Source organism: Helicoverpa armigera, chromosome 22 (assembly GCF_030705265.1).
Source record: "Helicoverpa armigera isolate CAAS_96S chromosome 22, ASM3070526v1, whole genome shotgun sequence".
Classification (NCBI taxonomy): domain Eukaryota; kingdom Metazoa; phylum Arthropoda; class Insecta; order Lepidoptera; family Noctuidae; genus Helicoverpa; species Helicoverpa armigera.
Window position 1 is genome coordinate 6,669,532 of NC_087141.1, and position 21,207 is coordinate 6,690,738.

A 21,207-nucleotide genomic window follows, 5' to 3' on the forward strand; every position below is an offset into this window, starting at 1 on the left:
ACCCTTCGTGTGCGAATCCAACTAGTACTTGGCCGGTCTTTTTTAAATTGGTCACTAAAAACGTCTATGCTCTTCGGCAGTGGCAGGCGAGCAAAAATACTTTGGTTTGGTAATTTGCTACGGCGTAGCACTGCTACGCTGATTCACGTAGGGCGGTCAAAGGGTCGGGCCAAAATCACTTTGAGAATTTTTTGAAACTTTCCAAACACAGCGAACTTTAATTGACTTAACCTAGATAATTATGTATAGACCTACTTACTTATTTACGCTTCTGATAATAAGTGAATTCATACTTATTCAATGACAATTTACCTGTTTTGTTTAGGTAACGCTGTAGCGTTTAGATACTAAAACTGTTTTTATCAAAGCTGCTAGCAAAAGGCGTTAAAATATAGTCGCCGCAGACCGCGATGACAATATTTCAGAATATTTTTTTCTAACAAATACATTACAAATGGCGTCTACATAGCCGTTGTACCTTTTTTTCTGTCCAATATTTTTAACGGAATCTTATAAAATCTGTGTACAATTATGAGTGTACTTAAAGAAAATATTCAAGGGTTCCATTAGGTCAGTTCCTTGGAAGATTAAATAAAACAACAATATTACGTACTGTACTCAATTTCCGTACGTTGCCAACTTATCTGTGTATTTTTATTTTATTATTTTTTATATGTTTAGGTCTCATCATCATCATCTCAGCCATAGGACGTCCACTGCTGAACATATGCCTCCCCCTTTGATCTCCACAGATACCCGTTGGAGGCGACCTGCATCTAGCGTCTTCCACCTTGTTGGAGGACGTCCGAAAGGACGACGAAAAGGTCTCGCTTATTAATAAAACCAACAAGTGCTCAAGTAAAACCATTTATTCTGCCATTCTTCCTGGGCCTAGCTCTGACGTTGTACCCGTCTGCGCAGGAGACGGAGATCGCGACGTGCAGTTTGATATTATCTAAGCTGCCGGCTGGTTCTAAGCGGGTGTAGCGAAGGACCCACACTATTATTGTCTTTATTAAGGCTGTGGCGTATACTCGACCTGGAAAGTAGAAATTGGTTGTTTAGAATTTTTATAAAATGAGTGGAAGAAATAACAAGTGTCGGGAATGTATAATTTTTTCGCTCATAAAATACTCCATGACACTTTTGAAGAAATAAATTGTCTGCTTTTAATAAAAGAACCTAAACGACCAAAATATACATAATGTATAGTCCATGCCACGATTCAAGTCTTGAAAATTGTAGAACGATTTATTTTTGCTTGCAATTAGGTTAGGTAATGGCAAAGGACTAGATCCGGGTGTATCGGACATGAATCGCGACGAGGACAATATGGAACAGAAACCAAATAAATAAACGAGAAAGTATAGAACTACACATATAAAAGCTAAAATAACTGAAAACGAATATTCTAATTTATGGAAATAATCACCTAAACAGTCCATAGGGCCCAAACTGAACGGCACAAAGGCGTTAGGGTCTCGTTTTTTCACGTTCTCAGGCAGGAACCTCTCCGGCATCACCCGGTGCGGCTGCTCCCAGTGGCGAGGGTCTCGATGCAGGTGGTGCAGTGGTATTACTAGGGAGGTACCCTCTGGAAGGGTTATTTTACCTGGAAGTGGAGATAGTAATGATGGTGGAGTAAGTTGAATTATTATATGAAGGAGTCGTGGGTATTTCAAGTCTTGGACTGTAAAGGATGAAGCTAAGGTTTTCTGCCTTAAGTAGAAGCCCGCAACGATCAATAAATAAATCCTCAAATAAGTATCTACAAGGGAAATAACTAGATGTACACAAGACACTAGATGGACGGAAGACCTAGGCAAGGTTGGTTCGGGCAGCAGTGGATGCGGATTTCTGAAAATAGAGCAAAGTAGTGGACCTTGGGGAGGCCTTTGTCCAGCAATAGGTGTCTTTCAGTTAATACGATGAAGGTAAATACTTAGTAGTTTACAAGTAGGTAGTGTTCAAACTCGTTAATGGGAATGGTCTATATTGTAAATGCAAGTAAAGTTTTTAAATTATTTAAAAAAATAGTGGTTTTTACTCCTTGCAGAGACTCCATACCTTCATTAATAGTAATCTCTTCCTCCACGGTCCTCTGTATCAGCGCCGCGATGGGGAAGTACCTCAAGGTCTCCTTAAATACCATGTCTAAGTTATGCAGCAGTTTCAACTGCTCGCTGGTCACCGGGCCAGTCGGTCCTACCACTTCGATCATTTCGTTGTACACCTTTTCCTGAAATTGAGGAATTGATCTTTAGGTCCGCAATCATGGGAAGTTAACAAGAGTTTACCAATTAAGTACAATATAGCAAAAACTTGTAGGTATAGGTATCCTACAACAAATACCTAACAAATTCCATTCAATTATATTATAAGTACTTTATCAATTATGTAGTTTAATAAACCATTGAAAATCACAAGTTAATAATGTCTGTTCTCAAGATTAGGGACCAATTTCATCGACGGTAGTTTAAGTAGGTAGTCGGTCGGTTAAAAGACTCGAGTCTTGTGGCTTTGCGAAAAGGTCATTTTAGAAAAATAAGACCCAAATGTTTACCGTTGACTACGTAGATAAACAGTTGGTAAAAATGGATCTAAAGTAGTCGTACTTGTAATTTCTTTATTCGGACAAAATTTTGTGTGCGTAGTTGCGTATTAGTTCAATTAACTTTATAATTACTTTACCTTATACCTGACAATAATGCAAATGACTTTGATCAAATTAAATATTAACGCGGTGCTTACTCTATGAATAACATTAATTATTCAAGACAAGAGTAGTTTTACATTAATTGCGTATCATTAGATATAATTTTAATAATGACAGGTATGACAAATTGTTTAGTTAACCGGAAAATCACAAGTTTCCGCGTTATTATTGTTTATTTTTAATCACCTTCCTTTGGCTTGGTAGATCAGATACTATAGTGTAATCTATACCTCTATTCATATTAATTTATATATACCCCACTGAACCGATTTGAAACATAGTCGGGAAGTTACGTCACTTTAACGTCACCTGGTATTTTATCTGGCTGCAGGAAGAGTTTCAAAGGGACGCGGGTGAGAGTATGGGAAACAGCAAGTCGAAGTTAGAAACTTTCTCATAACATTCGTTTAGATGTATAGACAATATGTATGTTTGTACCTGCCAATCTGGTAAATGAGCGAGGAACATCAGAACTCCTGATGCGATTTTTGCAGCTGCCTCTTGACTCTGAAAAGTAAGAATACATTGACTGCTTTTAATTTTCGTATAGGTAAAGTCGTTTTCAATTATTCATCTCGTCATTTGCCTAGTCTTAATAAGCCTTAGTAGCCTTTCCCTCAAACTAAGTTAGGGTGGGCTTCCAGTCTGACCGAACAGCTGAGTATCAGTGTTTGACATAAAGCAATTGTCTATCAAACCTCTCAACTCAATAACCCTGGCAAGACGGTGCTGGTTGCCAAACTTTTTGGCTTCTGGTACCCTAACCAATGGCGAAGATATTTAAATGGCAACTGGGCCCAAAAAATTGTAATGTGGCTTTAGAAACACAAAGGAACTCGTTAGACAAGATGGTCACCCATCCACGGACCGACCACATTAAGGGTTAGATAACATCATCTCCGCAGGACACGTGCGGCTGCTACTTAGCCATTAGCCCCATAAGTATGTTTTATATTTTCTAAAAACATAATTCATAAATTCCTCACCGTAGTAAACAAAGTAAATGTATCCCTCTTAATTTCATTTTCACTCAAATCCCCATGCAGTATATATCGATCCGCAACGCCCATACATTCTTCATCAGGGGTAGAAACCTGTAAGGCCTTTCTTCTTCTTCTCACGATATCGCTGGAGAAAGCATCGACCAGCTTCTGGAAGTATAGTTGCTTCTTCTTCTTCCCCACCAGCCAGTAGATGAAGGGTATTTGCAGCCACCATTTTGTCATCCTTTCGAAGATTAGCTGGTACATGCTGTGGGATAAGGAGAAAGATAATAGATTTAATACGGCAGAACATCAACCTACAATCTGTCTTTCTCTACTCAATTTTCAACTTTGTCTCTAAAGTGTAAGGTTCAATATTGATTGCAAAAACACAGCTCGAAGTGCTGGATTTCCCAGTAGACACTGATTGGTGGTGTACTTGGCCATAAAAGGTCAGTTAACTTACTCTCGTGTTCTGGCAACCATTTCTTCCATTCTGTGCAGATTTTGTGAATCTTCTTTTGACAATCCCATGAGCGTCTCTGAAACGAAAAGATCACCAAATAAAATAGTAGCCTTACTTATTTACATTTTGGATTTTCGAAAATGTTAAGCCCTTAGGTCCAAAAAATCCACCCGCGTCCTTTAGAAACTACTAAGTGCAACATTATAAAAAAACCTTCGATAAATTATTGTCTATCTAACACTGAAAGAATTTTTCAAATCGCACCAGCAGTTCCATATAGTAGCATGTCCAAACATACACAACTAAACTTTTTCGTTTTATGATATACATACATTATATGCTAAGGTCTATTATGATTGCCGAATGAGTAATGCCATTAAAAGGCAATTCCTGATCTATAAAACCTGGATTATGGAGTATAAATACCAGTTAATAGTGCAGATATACCATAAATTATCACTGCTGGCGATCAATTACTCATTCCTTTTAATAGGTACCTAATGAATTGCTTGTCAAATAAATATGTTAATACTAATAAAGTACCTAGGTGTATAATCTTTACTCTTTTATGAACAATAGATGTTTTCCGCGATTTCAGTTGCGTCCCATGGGTAGTACATGCCTTACCCGGATAAAATATAATATATCCTATGTCACCAAGGAATACAATACCCTCCCAACAGTGGTAGAATTTTCAAATCTATTCAGTAATTAATAAATAAAAATAAAAAAAAACCTAGCCGAATCTGTCAAATTTTACCAATCGAACATTAACCTTACATTATTGTGATAAGGTTGAAAATCTATTGAAAAAATTTGACAGATTGAGGTAGGCTCTATACAAAGAAAAAAATGTTTCTGAGACTTACGGTTAACACTCTGCGTGGTACACTTGACGACGTCTTTGAAAACATCGAAAGACACATTCGGGTCTTTATGGCTGAGGAACCTCGCGAGCTGCTCAGCCTCCTCATTAAATATAGGCGTGAAGTGTTCCACTGACTTCTTGTTGTAAGAAGGTTTTGCTGTCTTCCGTTGGTTGCGCCATGTAGGACCTGGAAGTTATTGAAAATCTCTATAGTAACATATTATGGGTGATTCTTGTTTTTAAGGACCAAATAAGGATCAGATGGTTTTATGGTATTGTTGCTTTTAGCCAGTTTCATTGGTTCTTGTTTAATATAAGGTTTATGGTGAGTACTTGATTTTTGCAGTGCAAGTGCTCCATCCGATTTTTCTTCAATTTGTCAGTCAAGAGTTTAATGTGTAGTGAAGGGTGGGGGTTTTGGGGTCTTTTGTTTTTTTGACGTTCAAAAAGTGATTTATTTTAAGTCACTTTTGAAAAAATAAGTTTGAGTGTGTGTGGGGATTTAAAATTGAATTGCAAGACTTCTTTTAGACTGGAGAAGAGATAGAACTCACCTCAACTCACCAATCAAACGACGTAGTTGGGAAAAAAAAGTACTCACCTCCCGTTAGAATACCATAGCCAATAAATGGTACAAGGAGCTCGTACAGTGGCCCCTTCTGGTTCACCTTATTGCTCGCTAGCAGTGTCTGAAAATAAACAGTTTTTTTTGTTTTATTTCTTACTGAAAATCCTTACTTCATTCATAAAGTAACTGTCTGTGTATTCGTCTGTCGCGCTTTCACGACAAAACTGTAGGAGCGATTTAAATTGGAGGAATCCCTAGTCCAGAGAGAAAACATGAGCTACTTTTTATCCCGTTGCGGGGAGCAGGTGCCATGGAACTATTAAAAAAAAGATTCGTTTGAGCTACTCACCCTGATATCCGTTGGATTCTTAACACAGATGTTGAGATCTGGCCCCAACCAGAACTTGAAGTAGTCTCCGTAAGTTTGACACAGTGCTTCGATTTTATTCAGGATCTCTGAAAATAGGAGAATAAATATTTTTAGGGATCTAATGAGTATCTTACGCCTGCAGTGGTGACGCATTTGAAACCTTTTGTATAGAACTCGGCGCATTGGTATTAGGTAATGTATAAGTAGGTAGGTACCATGTGGCATTAGACATGGAGATTATTCAAGATATTCTTAATATATGTCCTCACTTCTGCGGACTATGAAGTAATGGTAAAACCCCATAACAAACATGGCTAAGATCACATCGCATGAAAATATATCATCCACTTGCGTGATTATGTTATCTTGAAAATTTCGGGCCCAGTTCACCGATTACATTCGAACCTCATTTTACTTTTACTATTTTTCAAAGTAAACAGTGTTACGAGAACAGATGTTCAAGCTATCGGTGAAAATGGGCCCTACAACGTTTTGAGCTTGGAAGTGTTTCTTAAGTGTTATAATACGAAGATGATAGAGATCAAATGTTAATAAACATGATTAATCTTCAATCTCTAGCACGACCCCAACGTTTGCGCAACTGGAGTGGTCTAACTTATTTGCATGTTAACTGTCCGGTTCATCTCGGGTCGTTGCATTTCTATTAGAACTGACCTATACCTACACATTAAACCAGTTACCTACTGTCGATTGGAAGCGTGCCCAAGAGGCTGGTAGCATTGCTTCGTTTTATCGCCAAGCTAATCCTTTGTCCTAGGTAAAAAGGCAAGTTAGATCACGAGAAGTATCAACCAGCCGCCTAGATAGATCTTTAAATAGGATATGGGCATTCGGACCCCACGAGCCGTGGGTTAAACTAGTATGCAGGCTATTTAGATATGTTATCGGCCCTTTAATCATCAACCTCTTTTCACACAGAGAAGGAATGATGTTCACGCTTGCTCAAGGTCCTAATTATGTCCAAGTTTTCTCAACTAAGATCTCCTTAACTGTCAATCAGGTTACCATGAAGAATTTCATATAACTTTTGAAAAGTTACTTCGGTAAGTACTTGCCAGGCCTGGAATGGTAACCGCCTCGTACTTGAGAGGCTGGAGCTTTTACCATCAGATGACTTGGACGAATTGTAGATGCGTTACTTTTTCAATCTGTTAGGCATTGCTTATGGCAAGGTTCCAAAGAAAAGGGTACCTACGTGTCGGTCGACGCGAGTCTATAGCAGGCATTTGTTTGCAAACAAAAGTTGCACTTTGCTAACAATTTTTTTGTAAACAATTTGCTAGACCGAGTAGCCCAGAAGTAATATTTTGTGTGCGTCATAGCACCGTACATCGGTGGAATCTCGCCTTTGGAATCAAACTAATAATGACGTAAATAAATAGAGTTATTCTCTTGCGACATATATCTAATGAACATGTTTGTTCCGAGCGAACTACCGTTAATTATAGTATCTGGTTTAATTACTAATATTAACTATTTAATAACTATTGTAAAGAATTTTCCGGTATAGGTGTTTTTGGTATTCCGTAGACAGTCAGGAGTTCTTATATGATTTGCTTTTGTCCATCGGTAGTCTGGAGTAGATTAATATGAAGTTTGCTATTAACTGTTTCGGGTTTACTGCGTAGCCTAATAATTGTGGGCTAGCTAGCAGACTCCTTGCGACAGAGACACAGAGCTCAGCTATATGTGGCTGCATTACCTACGCTTAAAAGAAAAAACTCAGTCCAACCCAATCCAATTAGAATATGAACCTAACTTTCGTTTCCATTTATCCGTCCAAAATTAACGTGAAAATTATTGTAAACAGTTTTTACTTGAACTTGTTGGTAAACGGCCAGTGGCCAGTTATTTGTTTATGAAAATTTAATTTATTATCCTCTGTTTCGTATTGTTAATATATTATATCCCTTTGTGTATTACTACGTAAACAACAGTTTTACTGTCAGTTAATCCTATTCACAATTTTATGGTGCAATAAAATCAAGACGTAATTATGAATTGCATGCTAATTAAGATTCTGATTAATGTACATATTTAGTAACAAGCGAATATCTACATAATAGTTAGGTATGCATCTGAAGAGACTTTTGAAGTAAGGAATGTTGTCTTTCAGACAAGATTCTTTTAAGGTTTTACCTCCCCACTCAGAGACATTTAATGATTACTTAAGTCACTCCTTAGTGACGGAATGTCATACAAATTCTTCACTAAGGAATGGCTTAAGTAACCATTAAATGTCTCTGAGTGGGGAGGTTAATTATGTTAAACAATAAGTATATCTTAGAGGAATGTGCAGAGGGGGCACCTGACAAACCCTAGTGACAGAATCAATCAGAGAGCCACTGATGGGGGCGGAAAATAAATTGAAAGGTGTGAATGGGGATGCTTGTTCACAGCTAGTGGACAAAATTGGTACCAAAAGAGATTTTTTTTTCTGCTCACGTTAGTGTAGATAAAAGTATCAGTCTAGTCAGTGCGTATGAAATGTTTGGTGCATAAGCTGTGCAAAGCTAGGTACAAACCTAGTATTTTGTGGAAAAAAATACAGATTACAAAATTCCCAAACAACCGATTGCCTAAACAACGAAATGACTAATTTAGTCCCTAAGCGACAAAAGGCTTTGATCCGTCCCTTAAACCTCCGATTCCCCACAAACTTACCTCCAGGATTCACCATGAAGATGAGGGCATTCCCAAGGATGGGTAATGCTGGTGGTCCCGGTACCTTGGCTGCCAGCTCCAGCATACGTCTGTGAGTCCACCTCCAGTACAGCCAGCCAATGGCAACTGCTGCAGCAATGACCATCAGTGCTTCGAACCACATGGTGATAGCTGAAAGTGGTGATACATGGTGGTAGAAAATATGAGAGACAATATATCGACAGAACGAGAGAGAAAAATTGGCAACATCCTAGTTATGTGGTACCTAAATGCCTTTCTTAAGTAGGTAAGGAATCCAAGAATTAAGTCGTAAATACTATGAACGTGACTTATATATGTAAACTAGCTTCCGCTCGCGGCTTCGCCCGTGTCGTATGTTGATTAAAAGTAGTCTATGTGTTAATCCAAAGCATTACCTATCTAGGTACATACCAAATTTCAACCAAATTGGTCCAGCCGTTTTTGCGTAAAAGAGTAACAAACATACCTACATATATCCATACATTCTCACAAACTTTCACATTTATAATATTAGTAGGATTATAATATTAGAAGGATATTAGTAGGATAGTAGGAAGTAGGATATTAATGGGACGTATTATAAATGAGAAAGTAACACTATCCGCCTGTCTGTTGCACTTGCACGCTAAAGCTACTGAACTAATTTAAATTAAATTTGGTACGTACCTATAGCTTTGATTAAAAAAAATACAATGACGCTACTTTTTATCCGAGTGTGGGTACGAATTCCTGTGTAACAACTAGTAAAAAAATATTTACCTTGAAATTTTTTCAAGAATTTTCACAAATTATGCTCCTCTGAACGATTTGCAGGAATTAAAACATTTTTTACACACAATTCCGTTTTTATACCACCTCACAAAAAATAGCATTTAACAAATTCACGACATGAAAACAGAGATTTACTAAATTAAGTGAGACCCAAACACTTGGTGCCAAATAAATTAACCAAAAGTTATTTAGAAACACTTTCTAAAAGCTGTTATTTTTTTTTATTAAATGAGGTAATATTATTATCAGGAAGGCTTTCCGTATTAGGCCTTTTCACTGCTCTACTCTTAAAGCAAGTATGGTGACTATAGAACCTCTTTGTGAACTATATGAAATGAATTCCACGCACGGCTATGGACATGGTATTTACCATTCCACTGACCAACTAGTGCATTACGAAGCATAAAATAAGTTTTTATATATACAGGCTTTACGTCAAACTAACTTTATGGCCCGTTTGCTAACAATTAGCTTGAATAAAAAGTACTTATGACTTATGTGATATTTTTTTTTTTGCATTTTCATTGGGTACCTATGTATGCGTAAAGTGTGTAGGCATGCACAATGCAACAAAATGTAATTGTATGTATTAAATAACTGGTCAGTTGCATAATGGCTGACGAATGACTGGACATAAGATCCTTGGGTCAATTTTCTGTCCTGCAATGTAATTGGGGTTTTCCGCGTCTGTGTAAATGGCTAGCTGTTTTCCTGTATCTGCTAGTTTTAGATGTTGTTTATTGTGGTCGATGGACCACATCAAAATAAACTCTTCATCATGCAGAGTGAAAGCAGACTCCAATGTAGGTATTTTAAGAAAATATGGGAAGGAATATCTGACTTTCATTAACTATAACTAACTTTTAATAACTAACTTTCGACGGCGGTTTCACCCACGTCCCATAGCTGGGTGGTGACAAAAACTCCCTATCCTAAAACCTTCTCCCGGGTCTAAGTTACCCCCCCTCTAATTTTCAGCCAAATCGGTCAAGCCGCTTTCATGTTATGTCGTGTCAACGGAAAGCGGGTTTCATTTTTATATATATTTACATAGATATATATAGAAGATAGATATACCTAGAATAATTACTAAAACCCACCTCTGCTCCTTCTGGATCTTCTTGTGTAGTCGTACATCCTATTCTAATAATCCCAAAGCCCTTTAAAAGTTTTAAATTTAAAAGAAGTACAAGTCTTAAAAACTTTAATTTAATATTGGGGAAGGAAAGCATCACGAAGATAGGCGTCTTAAAGTCTGAGTACCCATCAGCAGGTAGTAGGTGGGTACCTAGGTAAATAATTTTCTTAACAGATCAACATAAACAATAACCGTCGCATCTGGTCGCTCGGGTCCAGCGCCTAATCTCTCCCAGGTCCCAGGTGGTATCCTATTCCCTATATTTACCCACAATGAAAGCGAAGAAACTTCAGCGCACCTTTGCCTGTACCTGAGCACAAAGTCTTAGGTAAATATTTTATATTATAATGCCTAAGTTGACACACCTACTAGTTCATGTCAGTTCATTGAGAATGGTCGTGATCTAAATTCGGCTCATACAATTTTTACTACCTAGATTTCATTCAGGCTGTTCTCACAAAAAATGCCCGTCGTTTCTTTCCAGTGTTTACGCAATTTACATACGTAAGATTTCTCAAAATCTCGTGCGTAGTCACGTAGATATACCTAAACACATTATACCTACTTAGTTCGTTTATCATGTTGTCCACGTTTTAACCTTAATAATACCACAGAATCCCTGTTTTGTATTCAGGACTTATTTTGATACTTATCTTAACGACCCAAATTCTAGGTAAACGTTAACAAACCCTTTCCTTTAAATAGAGTACGTTACTAGCTATTCTAGTATGACAAATAAGGAGTTCTTGGTTGTTGAATGATGAAACGGTGGCTGCGGAAAGAATTTGTAGTGGCTTATTTTAAAGATGAGTACAATGAGAAATACAGAGATACTGGGTACCTAAATAGACCTGCCTAGTTGATAAAAGGTATATGTTTCCAAGAATATGTTATTTCTTGAAGTAGCATTATGTACGTTAGACCTGCATAATACGTTTATAACTATAGGATGCTAACTTCAGGAACATTTTCAAGGAATACAATAAATTGATGTCAAGCAGCCAATATTACGAAAGATTATGAAGTGTTGTGCAAGTATTTTTTTTAGTCAGTCAGTTATAAAATGAGGCTTAGCGGACTCTTTTTGCATTTTTTGTCGTACCAAGCTATTATAGTATTATCAATATAGAATACCAAAATATTAAAAAAAAACGACTTTAAAGCAGCAGGTTTAACCATATTGTTATGAGAAAAATGCGTAAAACGGAATCTATTCAAACGCGACACCATTGTCCATTGTGTCCACTGACCTCTATATTTACCACTGGACAGGCTGTTGTCAACGTGCTTTTGTGCCCGTTTGATAATCGCCATTTTGGCGCTGTTAGATGTAGCGAGTGTCCGTGGTACTAAAATTATTTTACAGTGAACCAATGAACAAACACTTCTCTCACAGCCATTTGAAATTATACGTCAAAATTAGTTCTGTGGACACTCGCTTAGACGATATTGGCGCTTCAAATGGGCACAAAAAAATTGTTGTCAAACGTACGGAACAGCCGGTCCAGTGGTAAATATAGAGGTCAGTGATTGTGTCAAACAAACAAACTGTCAAAGTCAAACGAGTTTAAATTTTCAAAACTTTGGTGTTTAGCGGTCGAAAGCTCGAAATTTATGAATCTAAAATAATAATTTACGCTTGAATAAAATAATAAACAAATTCTAAATCGCAACAGAAGCAGCAACAAAGGTAAAAATGCATACATTTAATTTGATAACTACGAGCATTTTCTAGAAACGTATATTTAGGAATGAGTCATTTTCACCGGTTATTTTGAAAACGCGTTTACCGATTTAACGTAATTAATAGTTAAACTGTGTTTGTTCGAAATATCATATATACTATTGTATTTCAGTACATTTTCTGACAATAGTCTAAAGTATCTGCATAGTTTTTGTTTACTTGTGTGATCGAAAAAAAAATTGAGAAACCGAATTGTTGTTTGTAAATTCTTGACCATTTTAGATCAGTGTGTCGTACTTAAAAGAACTATAAGCTGAAATTGTAAGTATGTTACACTTTTAAAACTTAGTAGAAGACAAAACAAATCGGCAGACGTGGAATAACGATTGACTATTTACAAAAATGTTTGTAATTACAAAAATTTACTGCACTACCATGATAATACCATGGTGATCTAAGCATTTTTTTAAATAAACCTCTTTTATTGCTATTGCAGACTCCAATATGCTAACTAAGGAAAATGCTCAGCAAAAGACAGTTTCCATCATGAGCTTATCTCACTTTTTTTCCAACTTCCCATTAGTTCCTATAAAGGAGGAACTTCTCATTATGTTTGTATGTTTTCCAGATGCCATCAGTATACACATTCTCCCGCAGCGACAATGAGATCATGCAGGAGTTGCTCCGAGTCTTCAGTTCTGGTCGTGGCACGGCTCGGGAACAGTGGAGCATGCAGGCGGAGCTGCTGGTGGAGCCTGTCGGGTGGGACGCCTTGTGGAAATTGTCTAAAGATTTCTGTAAAAAGTTTGGTACGTTTAAGTAATATATACTGGAAATTGATGCAAAGTCATCTTAATATCATTATTTGTGCATGAAAAAGCTTAAACATTACATTATTTAATTCTTTAACTTGACTTCCATAACCTTAATTTGATTGAAAAAAAAAATACAAATAATCAACTTGAGGACCTCCTTTATAAGAAGTCAGTCAGTTAAAAGTATGCTATATCATTGTTCTGGAAATTGAGACCCATAACTACATTAAAGATTCAAGAAATAACCTTTGACCTGTTTATCACACTTAATTTAATTAACAAATATTTTCTACAAAGGTGATAAGCTCTCTCTCTCTCTGGTATAAAATAAGAGCAAATACCATATACTATTGATAAATAAAAATAAAATAAAAATACTATCTATGTATGTATCTAGTAATCTCTTATAATTATTTGTACACATAACTGAGTTTGAATTGTATAATTGTAGTAAAATAAAATAGTACCAAAATATGATCTCATGAAGTGCTTAATATATTTTCCAGAAGTGAGATTTCCCTGCATCGCCTACATCACAGTGACCTCAGTAGACTTTGAGAACCTGTCCGCCTGCGTAGACGTGCTGAGCGTGCAACATGAGTCCGTGTCTCTGCCGGAGAACATTGTAGATGTGCCTCTGATTGAACTGTGGCCGACCATGAAGCAGAGAGAACAGTGTATCAATGCTGCTACAACGGCTGAGTTTATTGATTTGTTGAGGTAAGTTACTTTACTTGGTAATGGGGTATTTGTATAGATAAATTATTATTACATCATGTGTTCGCAATGACTAGGTTTTGATAGTGCCCTCCAATTTGATAGTGCTCTGCCCATGAAAAGAAGGCTTTGTATGTTTTATTATGATGTTAACTGTGTAAATTTTTTACAAAAATCTGTTCTATGCTATTTGCTTAAAAGAGAAACAATATCACCATCGCATTTATATTATCAGAAGAAAATTTTTGTTGGCGTCTTCGCTAGTTTCGGTTTTCAAATCCAAAACGCAACTGTTATATCTTCCTACTGGCTTATGCAACCAATCTAAATATTATCAAAGCTAGAGTCAAAAATCAATTACATAAGTACCAAACTACCCTTACAGATTCTACTACAACGACATCTGGATGCCATGGGACGATGCAGACGACAAAGTTCTACTCCCAAACACAATAGAAGAACGCATGCAACTCTGGTCTGATATGCACAACGGTAGCATACCGAACTGTGTGGCCCGGTCCATCACGCTGCTGAGGAACAGTGCCATAGATGCCCATGAGAAGCTCCGGCAGCTGGACTCCTCGCTGTGTGAGGGGGACCTGGCTAATGATGATGGTAAGTGTGATTACTAATTAGTTCAGCCCACAGAGGAAAGAAATATAGCAGAGATGCAAATAGAAAGGTAGGTCAAGTAACTTACGGTAGGTTTGATCAGTTACTAGAACTAACGAGGCATTCGGGTTCATAATCAATATTAAAGCAAAATACTTATTTAAATTGATAAAATCAATAGAATAAAAGACTACACTTAATAGAACATTAGAATAATAATATATTTTTTTTAATATCACGGGATGCAGGTAAAACCGCTGGCGAAAACAAATCTCTTACATAATTCCTTTCTCATTTCAGACTCCCTCCTACCTCCAAACTACATATCCTTATGCGCGGAGATGAACGCCCGGCTCGACGGGCTGATGTCCAAGTGGACTCTGTACGAGAACTCGCTCATCAGAGAACAGTATCTAGCGAAGGAACGGTCCAAGTGGCAGAAGAATAAGTGTAAGAAAAATGTAAGTTACCAATTTTTCATGAATAGGATTTTACCTGTTATATATTTTTACCTGAGATAGACTATAAAGTTCAGTTAATGTTTTCTTTTTAACATTATATTCTCCGCTGTCACCTTTTTTAAGCACTCATTCCTTTGAGTCGGTCTGAAAATCAATTACATTATGGACCGAAGTAACTGGGTTGCAGAGGTCAGATAGGCGGTCGCGCCACATAAACCCGCAGCTGATCATACTGGAAGCCGACCGAGCCCAACATATTTGGGAAAAGGCTAGGCATCTGAAGTTACAGATCCGTGAATAGTTTTTATCTCAAAACCATTAACGGCCAATCCTAATATTCTATCTACTGTTTATTAGCTTACCATAGATAGAATTTCGACATTAGCCCCCATACAAGACAAATCTCTATCTCTAGTAACCCAAAAAACAGATAGATAGCATATAGGGAACAGACATAAAATAGTATTAAATGAATTCCCAGGTAGTAGCCCTCTGGCAGGGCGGCTCAGTGTTCGAGTTCGGCGAGATATCCAAGTTCCTGGTCTCCCACCTGACCAACGAGTACACTCTCAGCGTGATGACGTCACCGGAGGATGCTCTGCTGCTTGAGCCTGAGGAGCTGGTCGTCTGCAGCAGCAGCTACCAGCTGCCTGAAGTGCCGCTGTCCAATATTAATATTACGAGTTTTAATGGTATGTTTATATTCAATACTGATGGGTTTTTGATCGAGTTACACGAAAAGAGGTTGTGAATTCGTAGGTTTTCAAATTTTACATAAGGAAAGTCGAAAGTGTTTTTAAAATTCCGTATTTTCATACATACAATATTTTAGTGCAATTTCTTTCTAGTGGAAACAAAACGGAAGAGTGTGTAAAAAAGAGCAGTAACTTTAATGAAAAACTCTGAAAACTAATTTAATTAATGTTATAAAAGTAACGAAAGATAAACATTAAAACATTTATTTCTCACAATATAGATACAATAAGATGTTAGACTCTGCCACAATCGGGCGTCCAAATTATTCTGAACATTAAACTTAAATCTACCCTAACTTAGCGCCTTATCATAAACTCAACAATTTTACCCAACTACAACAAATTGCTCCACATTTCAGGCGCTACCCTCCAGGCATCAGACATGCGTTCCTGCCTCCTCATGCTATCTGACGACTGCCGACTCCGGGAGCTGACGTTACAGTGTGATACAGTGAACACGGTCATTGTGATGAGAGCAGGAACTCTGCATATAGCTCGCTGTAATATTGCTGACCAGTCTAGCAGTTCACAGGTATTATACTGCCTTTTTATATAATATATATGTCCCAGGGAAGCTACTATATGATATAATAAGCTGTCAGACGACTAGGTACAATAATCTGTAAGTCCCGACTGTCATTTGAACATCTTAGGCAGTCTTTATAGGCAGTCAGAAGCCAGAAAGTCTGTCATCCAGGGAATCCGAAAAAACTGGGTTATGTTAGACAGACAGGTAGTCTCAACATTAAACACTGGGTTCTCACCTGTATCACCGGTAGTTTGATTTATTGGACCCCAACATAGTTAGGACAGGGCTAAACTGATGATGATGATCGACCTTATTATTGTCCCCTTGCAGAACACAGAACGCTTCTTGCGCTAGAAAGAATGAGCACTAATCAATTCAAAATTCAAGATTTTATCCTTAATTTTACTCAATGATTTTGTGTCTAAAACATATTTACATAAAAAGTACTATGAGTATTATTCCTTACAGAGATTAATTTTCCTTACAGAGCGACTTCGCACAGGGTTTAGTCGCGATGTCTGGAGCAAAGATTCTTATCGAGGAGTGCACGTTTGATAACTTTTACTCTGGTATCGTCGTTCATAAAGGAGCTCAGGTAAAAATTTATTATTTGTATATCTTAATTAACCAGCATTTTTTCCGTCCTGAAAATAGTTACTAAAATCAGTTATTTTAAAAACCGCCTAGCTTTGAGTGAGTTTTTTATTAATGTTAATAAAAATATGTAGTGTCAATTCCGCGAGACAATAAATATATCGGGTGTGTCGTTCACAATCACATTAAATCATATCGCATATACTTTATGATATTCTATGGCGAATTGTAAAAAAAATAACCTTATCCATTCAGTGGTTTAACCACAGGAGTCATTTTTCGTTTTTATAATTTACAACATCAAGTGTAAAGCAGAGATAAAGTTAGGAGTATCGTATGTTTTGATCAGTTGATAGCTGTCAGTTTTCAAGGGAGAATTTCAGTTGTTTTTAATGACTGACTTTTATATGGTGTTCTAACTTTTGCACATTTTTTTTATTCCATTTACTTTGTTTGAAAAAATCTTTTTTTTATTTTTACGTATTTTTCTTTTATCTTTGTGTTAATCGACATATATTAACCAGTATATTAATGCATTTAATTTAATGTGATTATGAACGACACACCCGATATATAGATATTGTACTACCTTCATGCATATGCACATGCAGGAAGGTATCTATTTTGTAACATCAAATTCCACCAATCAATAACCAACCATATTTACCGTTGTTTTTTCCCAGGTGGAACTGCGAAACTGCACAATAAATAACTGTGGAGTAGGCATACAGATGTACGCCGGCTCTCAAGTAGAACTGAACGAGACCGTCATAGCCAAGTGTTCGGAGCAGTGCATCCGATGTGAGATGGACACCACTGTTGAAGAAGGCGATAAACTTGCTAACCTTAATGGGTGAGGATTACATGTTTTTATAGACCTTTTATCACGAAGTTTAGTAATGTCGAGATGCAAAGTCTGAGTAATACTTATAATTATTGTAATACTAGCGACCTGCCCCAGCTTCGCGCGTGATTACCAGTATTTCCCCACTATTTAATGGATGTTATTATATATATAAGCCTTCCTCTTTAAACACTCTATCTGATAAAAAACTGCATGAAAATCGGTTACGTAATTTTAAAGATTTAAGCGTAAAAAGGGACATAGGGATAGAAAAAGCGACTTTGTTTTATAATATGTAGTGATTTAAAAAAAAAATATTATTTTAATATAATTAACTTTTAACTTACATATTACATACCTACTTAGTTTTGAATCATAAATAATATCTCTAAATGTTAATTAGTTCCTTTGTTTCTAATTTCAGCGTTGAAGGATTACTAGTGCATGCGAACTGCAAAATCGGCTCCGGCAAGCTACAGAATGAAGTTTTAGTTGTCCAACAGGACGTCAATATATGAAAAAATACATACAATTTATAATACAACAGACAAGTGGTAATTATTTATATATTTTGTAAGTCATAATGAGATATTTTATTAATAGTTGGCGCCAAATAAGTTTGCAATTCTGAAGTTAGCTGTTTGACGCTACACGCATGCGCAATAGTATTTTGTTTTTTACTATTTTGAAGTCAATTTTAGCCATCTTCGGACAAGTCTTCGATATATATAATATGACGTCGTGTGTATTTCGCTACTGTATAAACACTACAAGAAATATCAGCGCATCAACATCGTTATCCACTCATTTCATCCAATAACAAACATGCACCACACTGCAAGTGTATTGCAAGTCTATGATTTAATTATTATTTTTAAGAAAAAAATATGCGGGTATCGTTGACATTGGCATCGACGATTCACTTGCCATTAACCAAGAATAGAATAGAACATAGGCGGGTAAATTATTTGTATGGATGTTCTTGTCTATCGTTAGAATATATGTCAATGGGACGAGTAAAGCTTCTTAAAAATGTTTACTTACAGGAACAAATACGTAATAAGTCAAATGGCTAACTTCGTCCTTTCAGAAAGACCGGGAGAGGAGAGCAAATTCTTAATGCATTGCAAATCGAGTAGTTAGTAGTTGTAGTAAGGTTTATTTTTGCATGTGCACTGCTGTTGTCATTAAAAATACTCGAAGGCGCTCGGTGTGAAATAATAAAAGGAGCCGATCGGCTCCGGTCGTGTACTTTTTCTCGGTCTTGCAAACGTTTGGCTCCGATTGCATGCTCTTTCAACCGAACGGAGCCGATCGGAGCCGATTCCGGTCCGTGTGAAAAGGAAAATGCGCGCCGATGCTCTCCGACCCAGTCTGTCTGAACGGAGGCTTAAGAATTGAAAAGATATTTGGTGCGAATTGTACTGAAAATGATTTGTATGTGCCTTGTCATTTGAAATGATGTAATACTCTATTCAGTCTCTGTGTTTATTAAGTTTCATATTTAAGTACCTATTTTTCATCTCAATATAATATGATTTTATTTTACCAAAGTTTATTTTTACATTCATGCTCACGAATAGCAATATAGATGCAGCCTTAATTGGTAAAATAAATAACTTAACATATGAAATTATAACAACATATTTTGACGTAAGTTTCACCATTTCACTATAACGATAACCAGCCGTGAAACTGCTATAGTTATCGGCACGAATCTTGGGCTCTGACCTTCACCTGCGCAGAAGTAATTTATTGGGTCCCTTTTGTGGTATGAAGTGAGGCGCGGGGGCGGGCTAAAGCGGTGATCGGCCCGCAGGGCATCGCGTCATAGCCGTCACTCGGGATTGGATCTTTGCTGATAAATCACTTCTGCGCAGCCGTGCCGATAACTATACGCATTGGTAAATTCGGTGATATGACTAAACATGATTGAGCTATGAAAGAAAGAAAGAAAATACATTTAATTCAAACACGAATGACGCAAGAAACAAATAAATAAATAAGCTATCGTTATAGTAAAATGGTGCAACCCACCACACATATCTTAAAAGCGAATTATAAATATTTATGCTCTCTGTTGAATATATTTTTAACTTGGCTTAATATTATTATGATGACGATTCAATTTTGTATACTTATACCTATAAATCTACTGAATAATTTTGGAGACTGCCTTGAAAGACATTCAATGAAGCATGTTATTCACTTTGATTATATATGTAAATGTTATACATATAAGAAGGTGTAAAATAGTTTAGGGCCATTCGCTACTAATTAATGTTATAAATACGTAACTTTGTCAGCCTGTATGTTAACTAAAACTACTTAATAAATAATAATAATGCCTGGACACATTTTCACACACGGTCGGTTAGCCCCATGGTAAGTTATTAATTAACTTGTGTTATGGGTGCTAACATAACTGATAGACTACATATAGCTACATATATACATATTGATAGATACATATAGTAACACCCAGATCACGGCCAACAAATGCTCATCACACAAATGTCGACCGAACCGGGAATCGAACCCGGGACCTCAGGTTCGGCAGTCCGGCATGGTGACCATTGCGCCATCGAGGTCGTCGAACTTAACCAATGCGATTGATGGTCCACAGATACGGGACGTAGGTGAAATACTGTTTCACACAATAATTATTAGGTACCCAATTAATATAAGTATTTTACATAATAATAATGTTTATTGATTGAGCAGCTTTAAGTACCTCATGTTGTAAGTGCCTTTATTTACTAAAAAATATTATGTTTCGTTGGAATAAGTGATTCCCTTTTATGTTTTAATAAATAGTTTTTAACAATTATTTTTGGATTCTAATTTTCACCTTTCGAAAAAACATTAGAAAAACACGCTTTTACAAATTCACGTAAAAATAAATTTCAAGACTTTTCTAACAAGTCCAAACACAGCTATAATACGATGTTCCATCATGAAGTTCCAGTTCATATCTTCCGGCTACTTCATCAGATCAGTTCGACAGTCCAACGGCCTTTTCGTCTATTGCAGACGATTTATGTGGTGGTGTCTGTGATAGAACGCCTTTCGTGACTGAACAGATCGATACGAGAGCGACATTTCTTCAAGAGAAGTAACTACACATAAGGTTCGAAACATTAGTACGACAATAGTACCTATATTATTGTATTGTCTACAGAACTACATACAGCTACCAAGTTTTAAGAAACAGACAGTTACATAAAGATAAAAGCGTGTTAAAAAAAAGATAACAAAGATGATGCATATTACACAGTTTATTTATGAGTAACGTCATTCAATGATGTTGCAATCTTACCTCGTAGTCTGGCTATAAAACACTGAAACCAAAGTAAATAGGTTTTTTGAGTACAATCATTGAGTACATATTGATAAACTAGTAATAGCCGTACAAAGTCCATGTTTTTTCTCTCTTGAAAATGAACAACCTTGAGTGACTAATTGGACTTTAGCACGTTACAAAATTTCTATTATTATAATTTTTACTTATATACTTTGTTGTTATTCAAGTGAGTTTTGATTTTTAGGGTTCCGTACCCAAAGGGTAAAACGGGACCCTATTGTTTTCGCTCCTCTGTCCGCCCGTCTC

The 21,207-nt window shown here is 36.7% G+C and overlaps 2 protein-coding genes across 3 annotated transcripts; one reads left to right on the forward strand and one right to left on the reverse strand.

Moving 5' to 3' along the window:
* Window positions 1-853: 853 nt before the first annotated feature.
* LOC110375617 (cytochrome P450 4g15) lies at window positions 854-9,920 on the reverse strand. The gene is made up of 11 exons (XM_064040496.1): window positions 9,437-9,920; window positions 8,657-8,827; window positions 5,951-6,057; window positions 5,635-5,722; window positions 5,035-5,220; window positions 4,166-4,241; window positions 3,703-3,967; window positions 3,155-3,223; window positions 2,068-2,239; window positions 1,433-1,612; window positions 854-1,039 (listed from the first exon to the last, which is right to left on the reverse strand). Exons 2-11 carry the CDS (start codon window positions 8,817-8,819, stop codon window positions 855-857), a joined length of 1,491 nt encoding a protein of 496 aa, XP_063896566.1. The 5' UTR covers window positions 8,820-8,827; window positions 9,437-9,920; the 3' UTR covers window position 854.
* Window positions 9,921-11,809: 1,889 nt separating this feature from the next.
* Window positions 11,810-20,421, forward strand: LOC110381994 (protein nessun dorma). 2 transcript variants are annotated; one of them, XM_064040544.1, is made up of 10 exons: window positions 11,810-12,276; window positions 12,899-13,079; window positions 13,592-13,805; window positions 14,188-14,417; window positions 14,715-14,875; window positions 15,357-15,567; window positions 15,990-16,162; window positions 16,647-16,754; window positions 17,437-17,606; window positions 18,022-20,421. In XM_064040544.1, exons 2-10 carry the CDS (start codon window positions 12,899-12,901, stop codon window positions 18,113-18,115), a joined length of 1,542 nt encoding a protein of 513 aa, XP_063896614.1. In that variant the 5' UTR covers window positions 11,810-12,276; the 3' UTR covers window positions 18,116-20,421. The 2 variants fall into 2 exon arrangements, with proteins under 2 accessions (XP_063896614.1, XP_063896616.1); XM_064040546.1 differs by lacking the exon at window positions 11,810-12,276 and adding an exon at window positions 12,439-12,591.
* Window positions 20,422-21,207: the final 786 nt, after the last annotated feature.

Coding starts and splice junctions, on each gene's coding strand:
- LOC110375617 (XM_064040496.1), bottom strand. CDS start 8,819: ATGTGGTTCGAAGCACTGATGGTCATTGCTGCAGCAGTTGCCATTGGC. Junction 3,224..3,702: donor CATTTACTTTGTTTACTACG/GTGAGGAATTTA, acceptor CTTACTTTTCAG/AGTCAAGAGGCAGCTGCAAA. Junction 1,613..2,067: donor AGAGATTACTATTAATGAAG/GTATGGAGTCTC, acceptor CTCCACTTCCAG/GTAAAATAACCCTTCCAGAG.
- LOC110381994 (XM_064040544.1), top strand. CDS start 12,899: ATGCCATCAGTATACACATTCTCCCGCAGCGACAATGAGATCATGCAG. Junction 14,876..15,356: donor AGAATAAGTGTAAGAAAAAT/GTAAGTTACCAA, acceptor ATGAATTCCCAG/GTAGTAGCCCTCTGGCAGGG. Junction 17,607..18,021: donor AAACTTGCTAACCTTAATGG/GTGAGGATTACA, acceptor TTCTAATTTCAG/CGTTGAAGGATTACTAGTGC.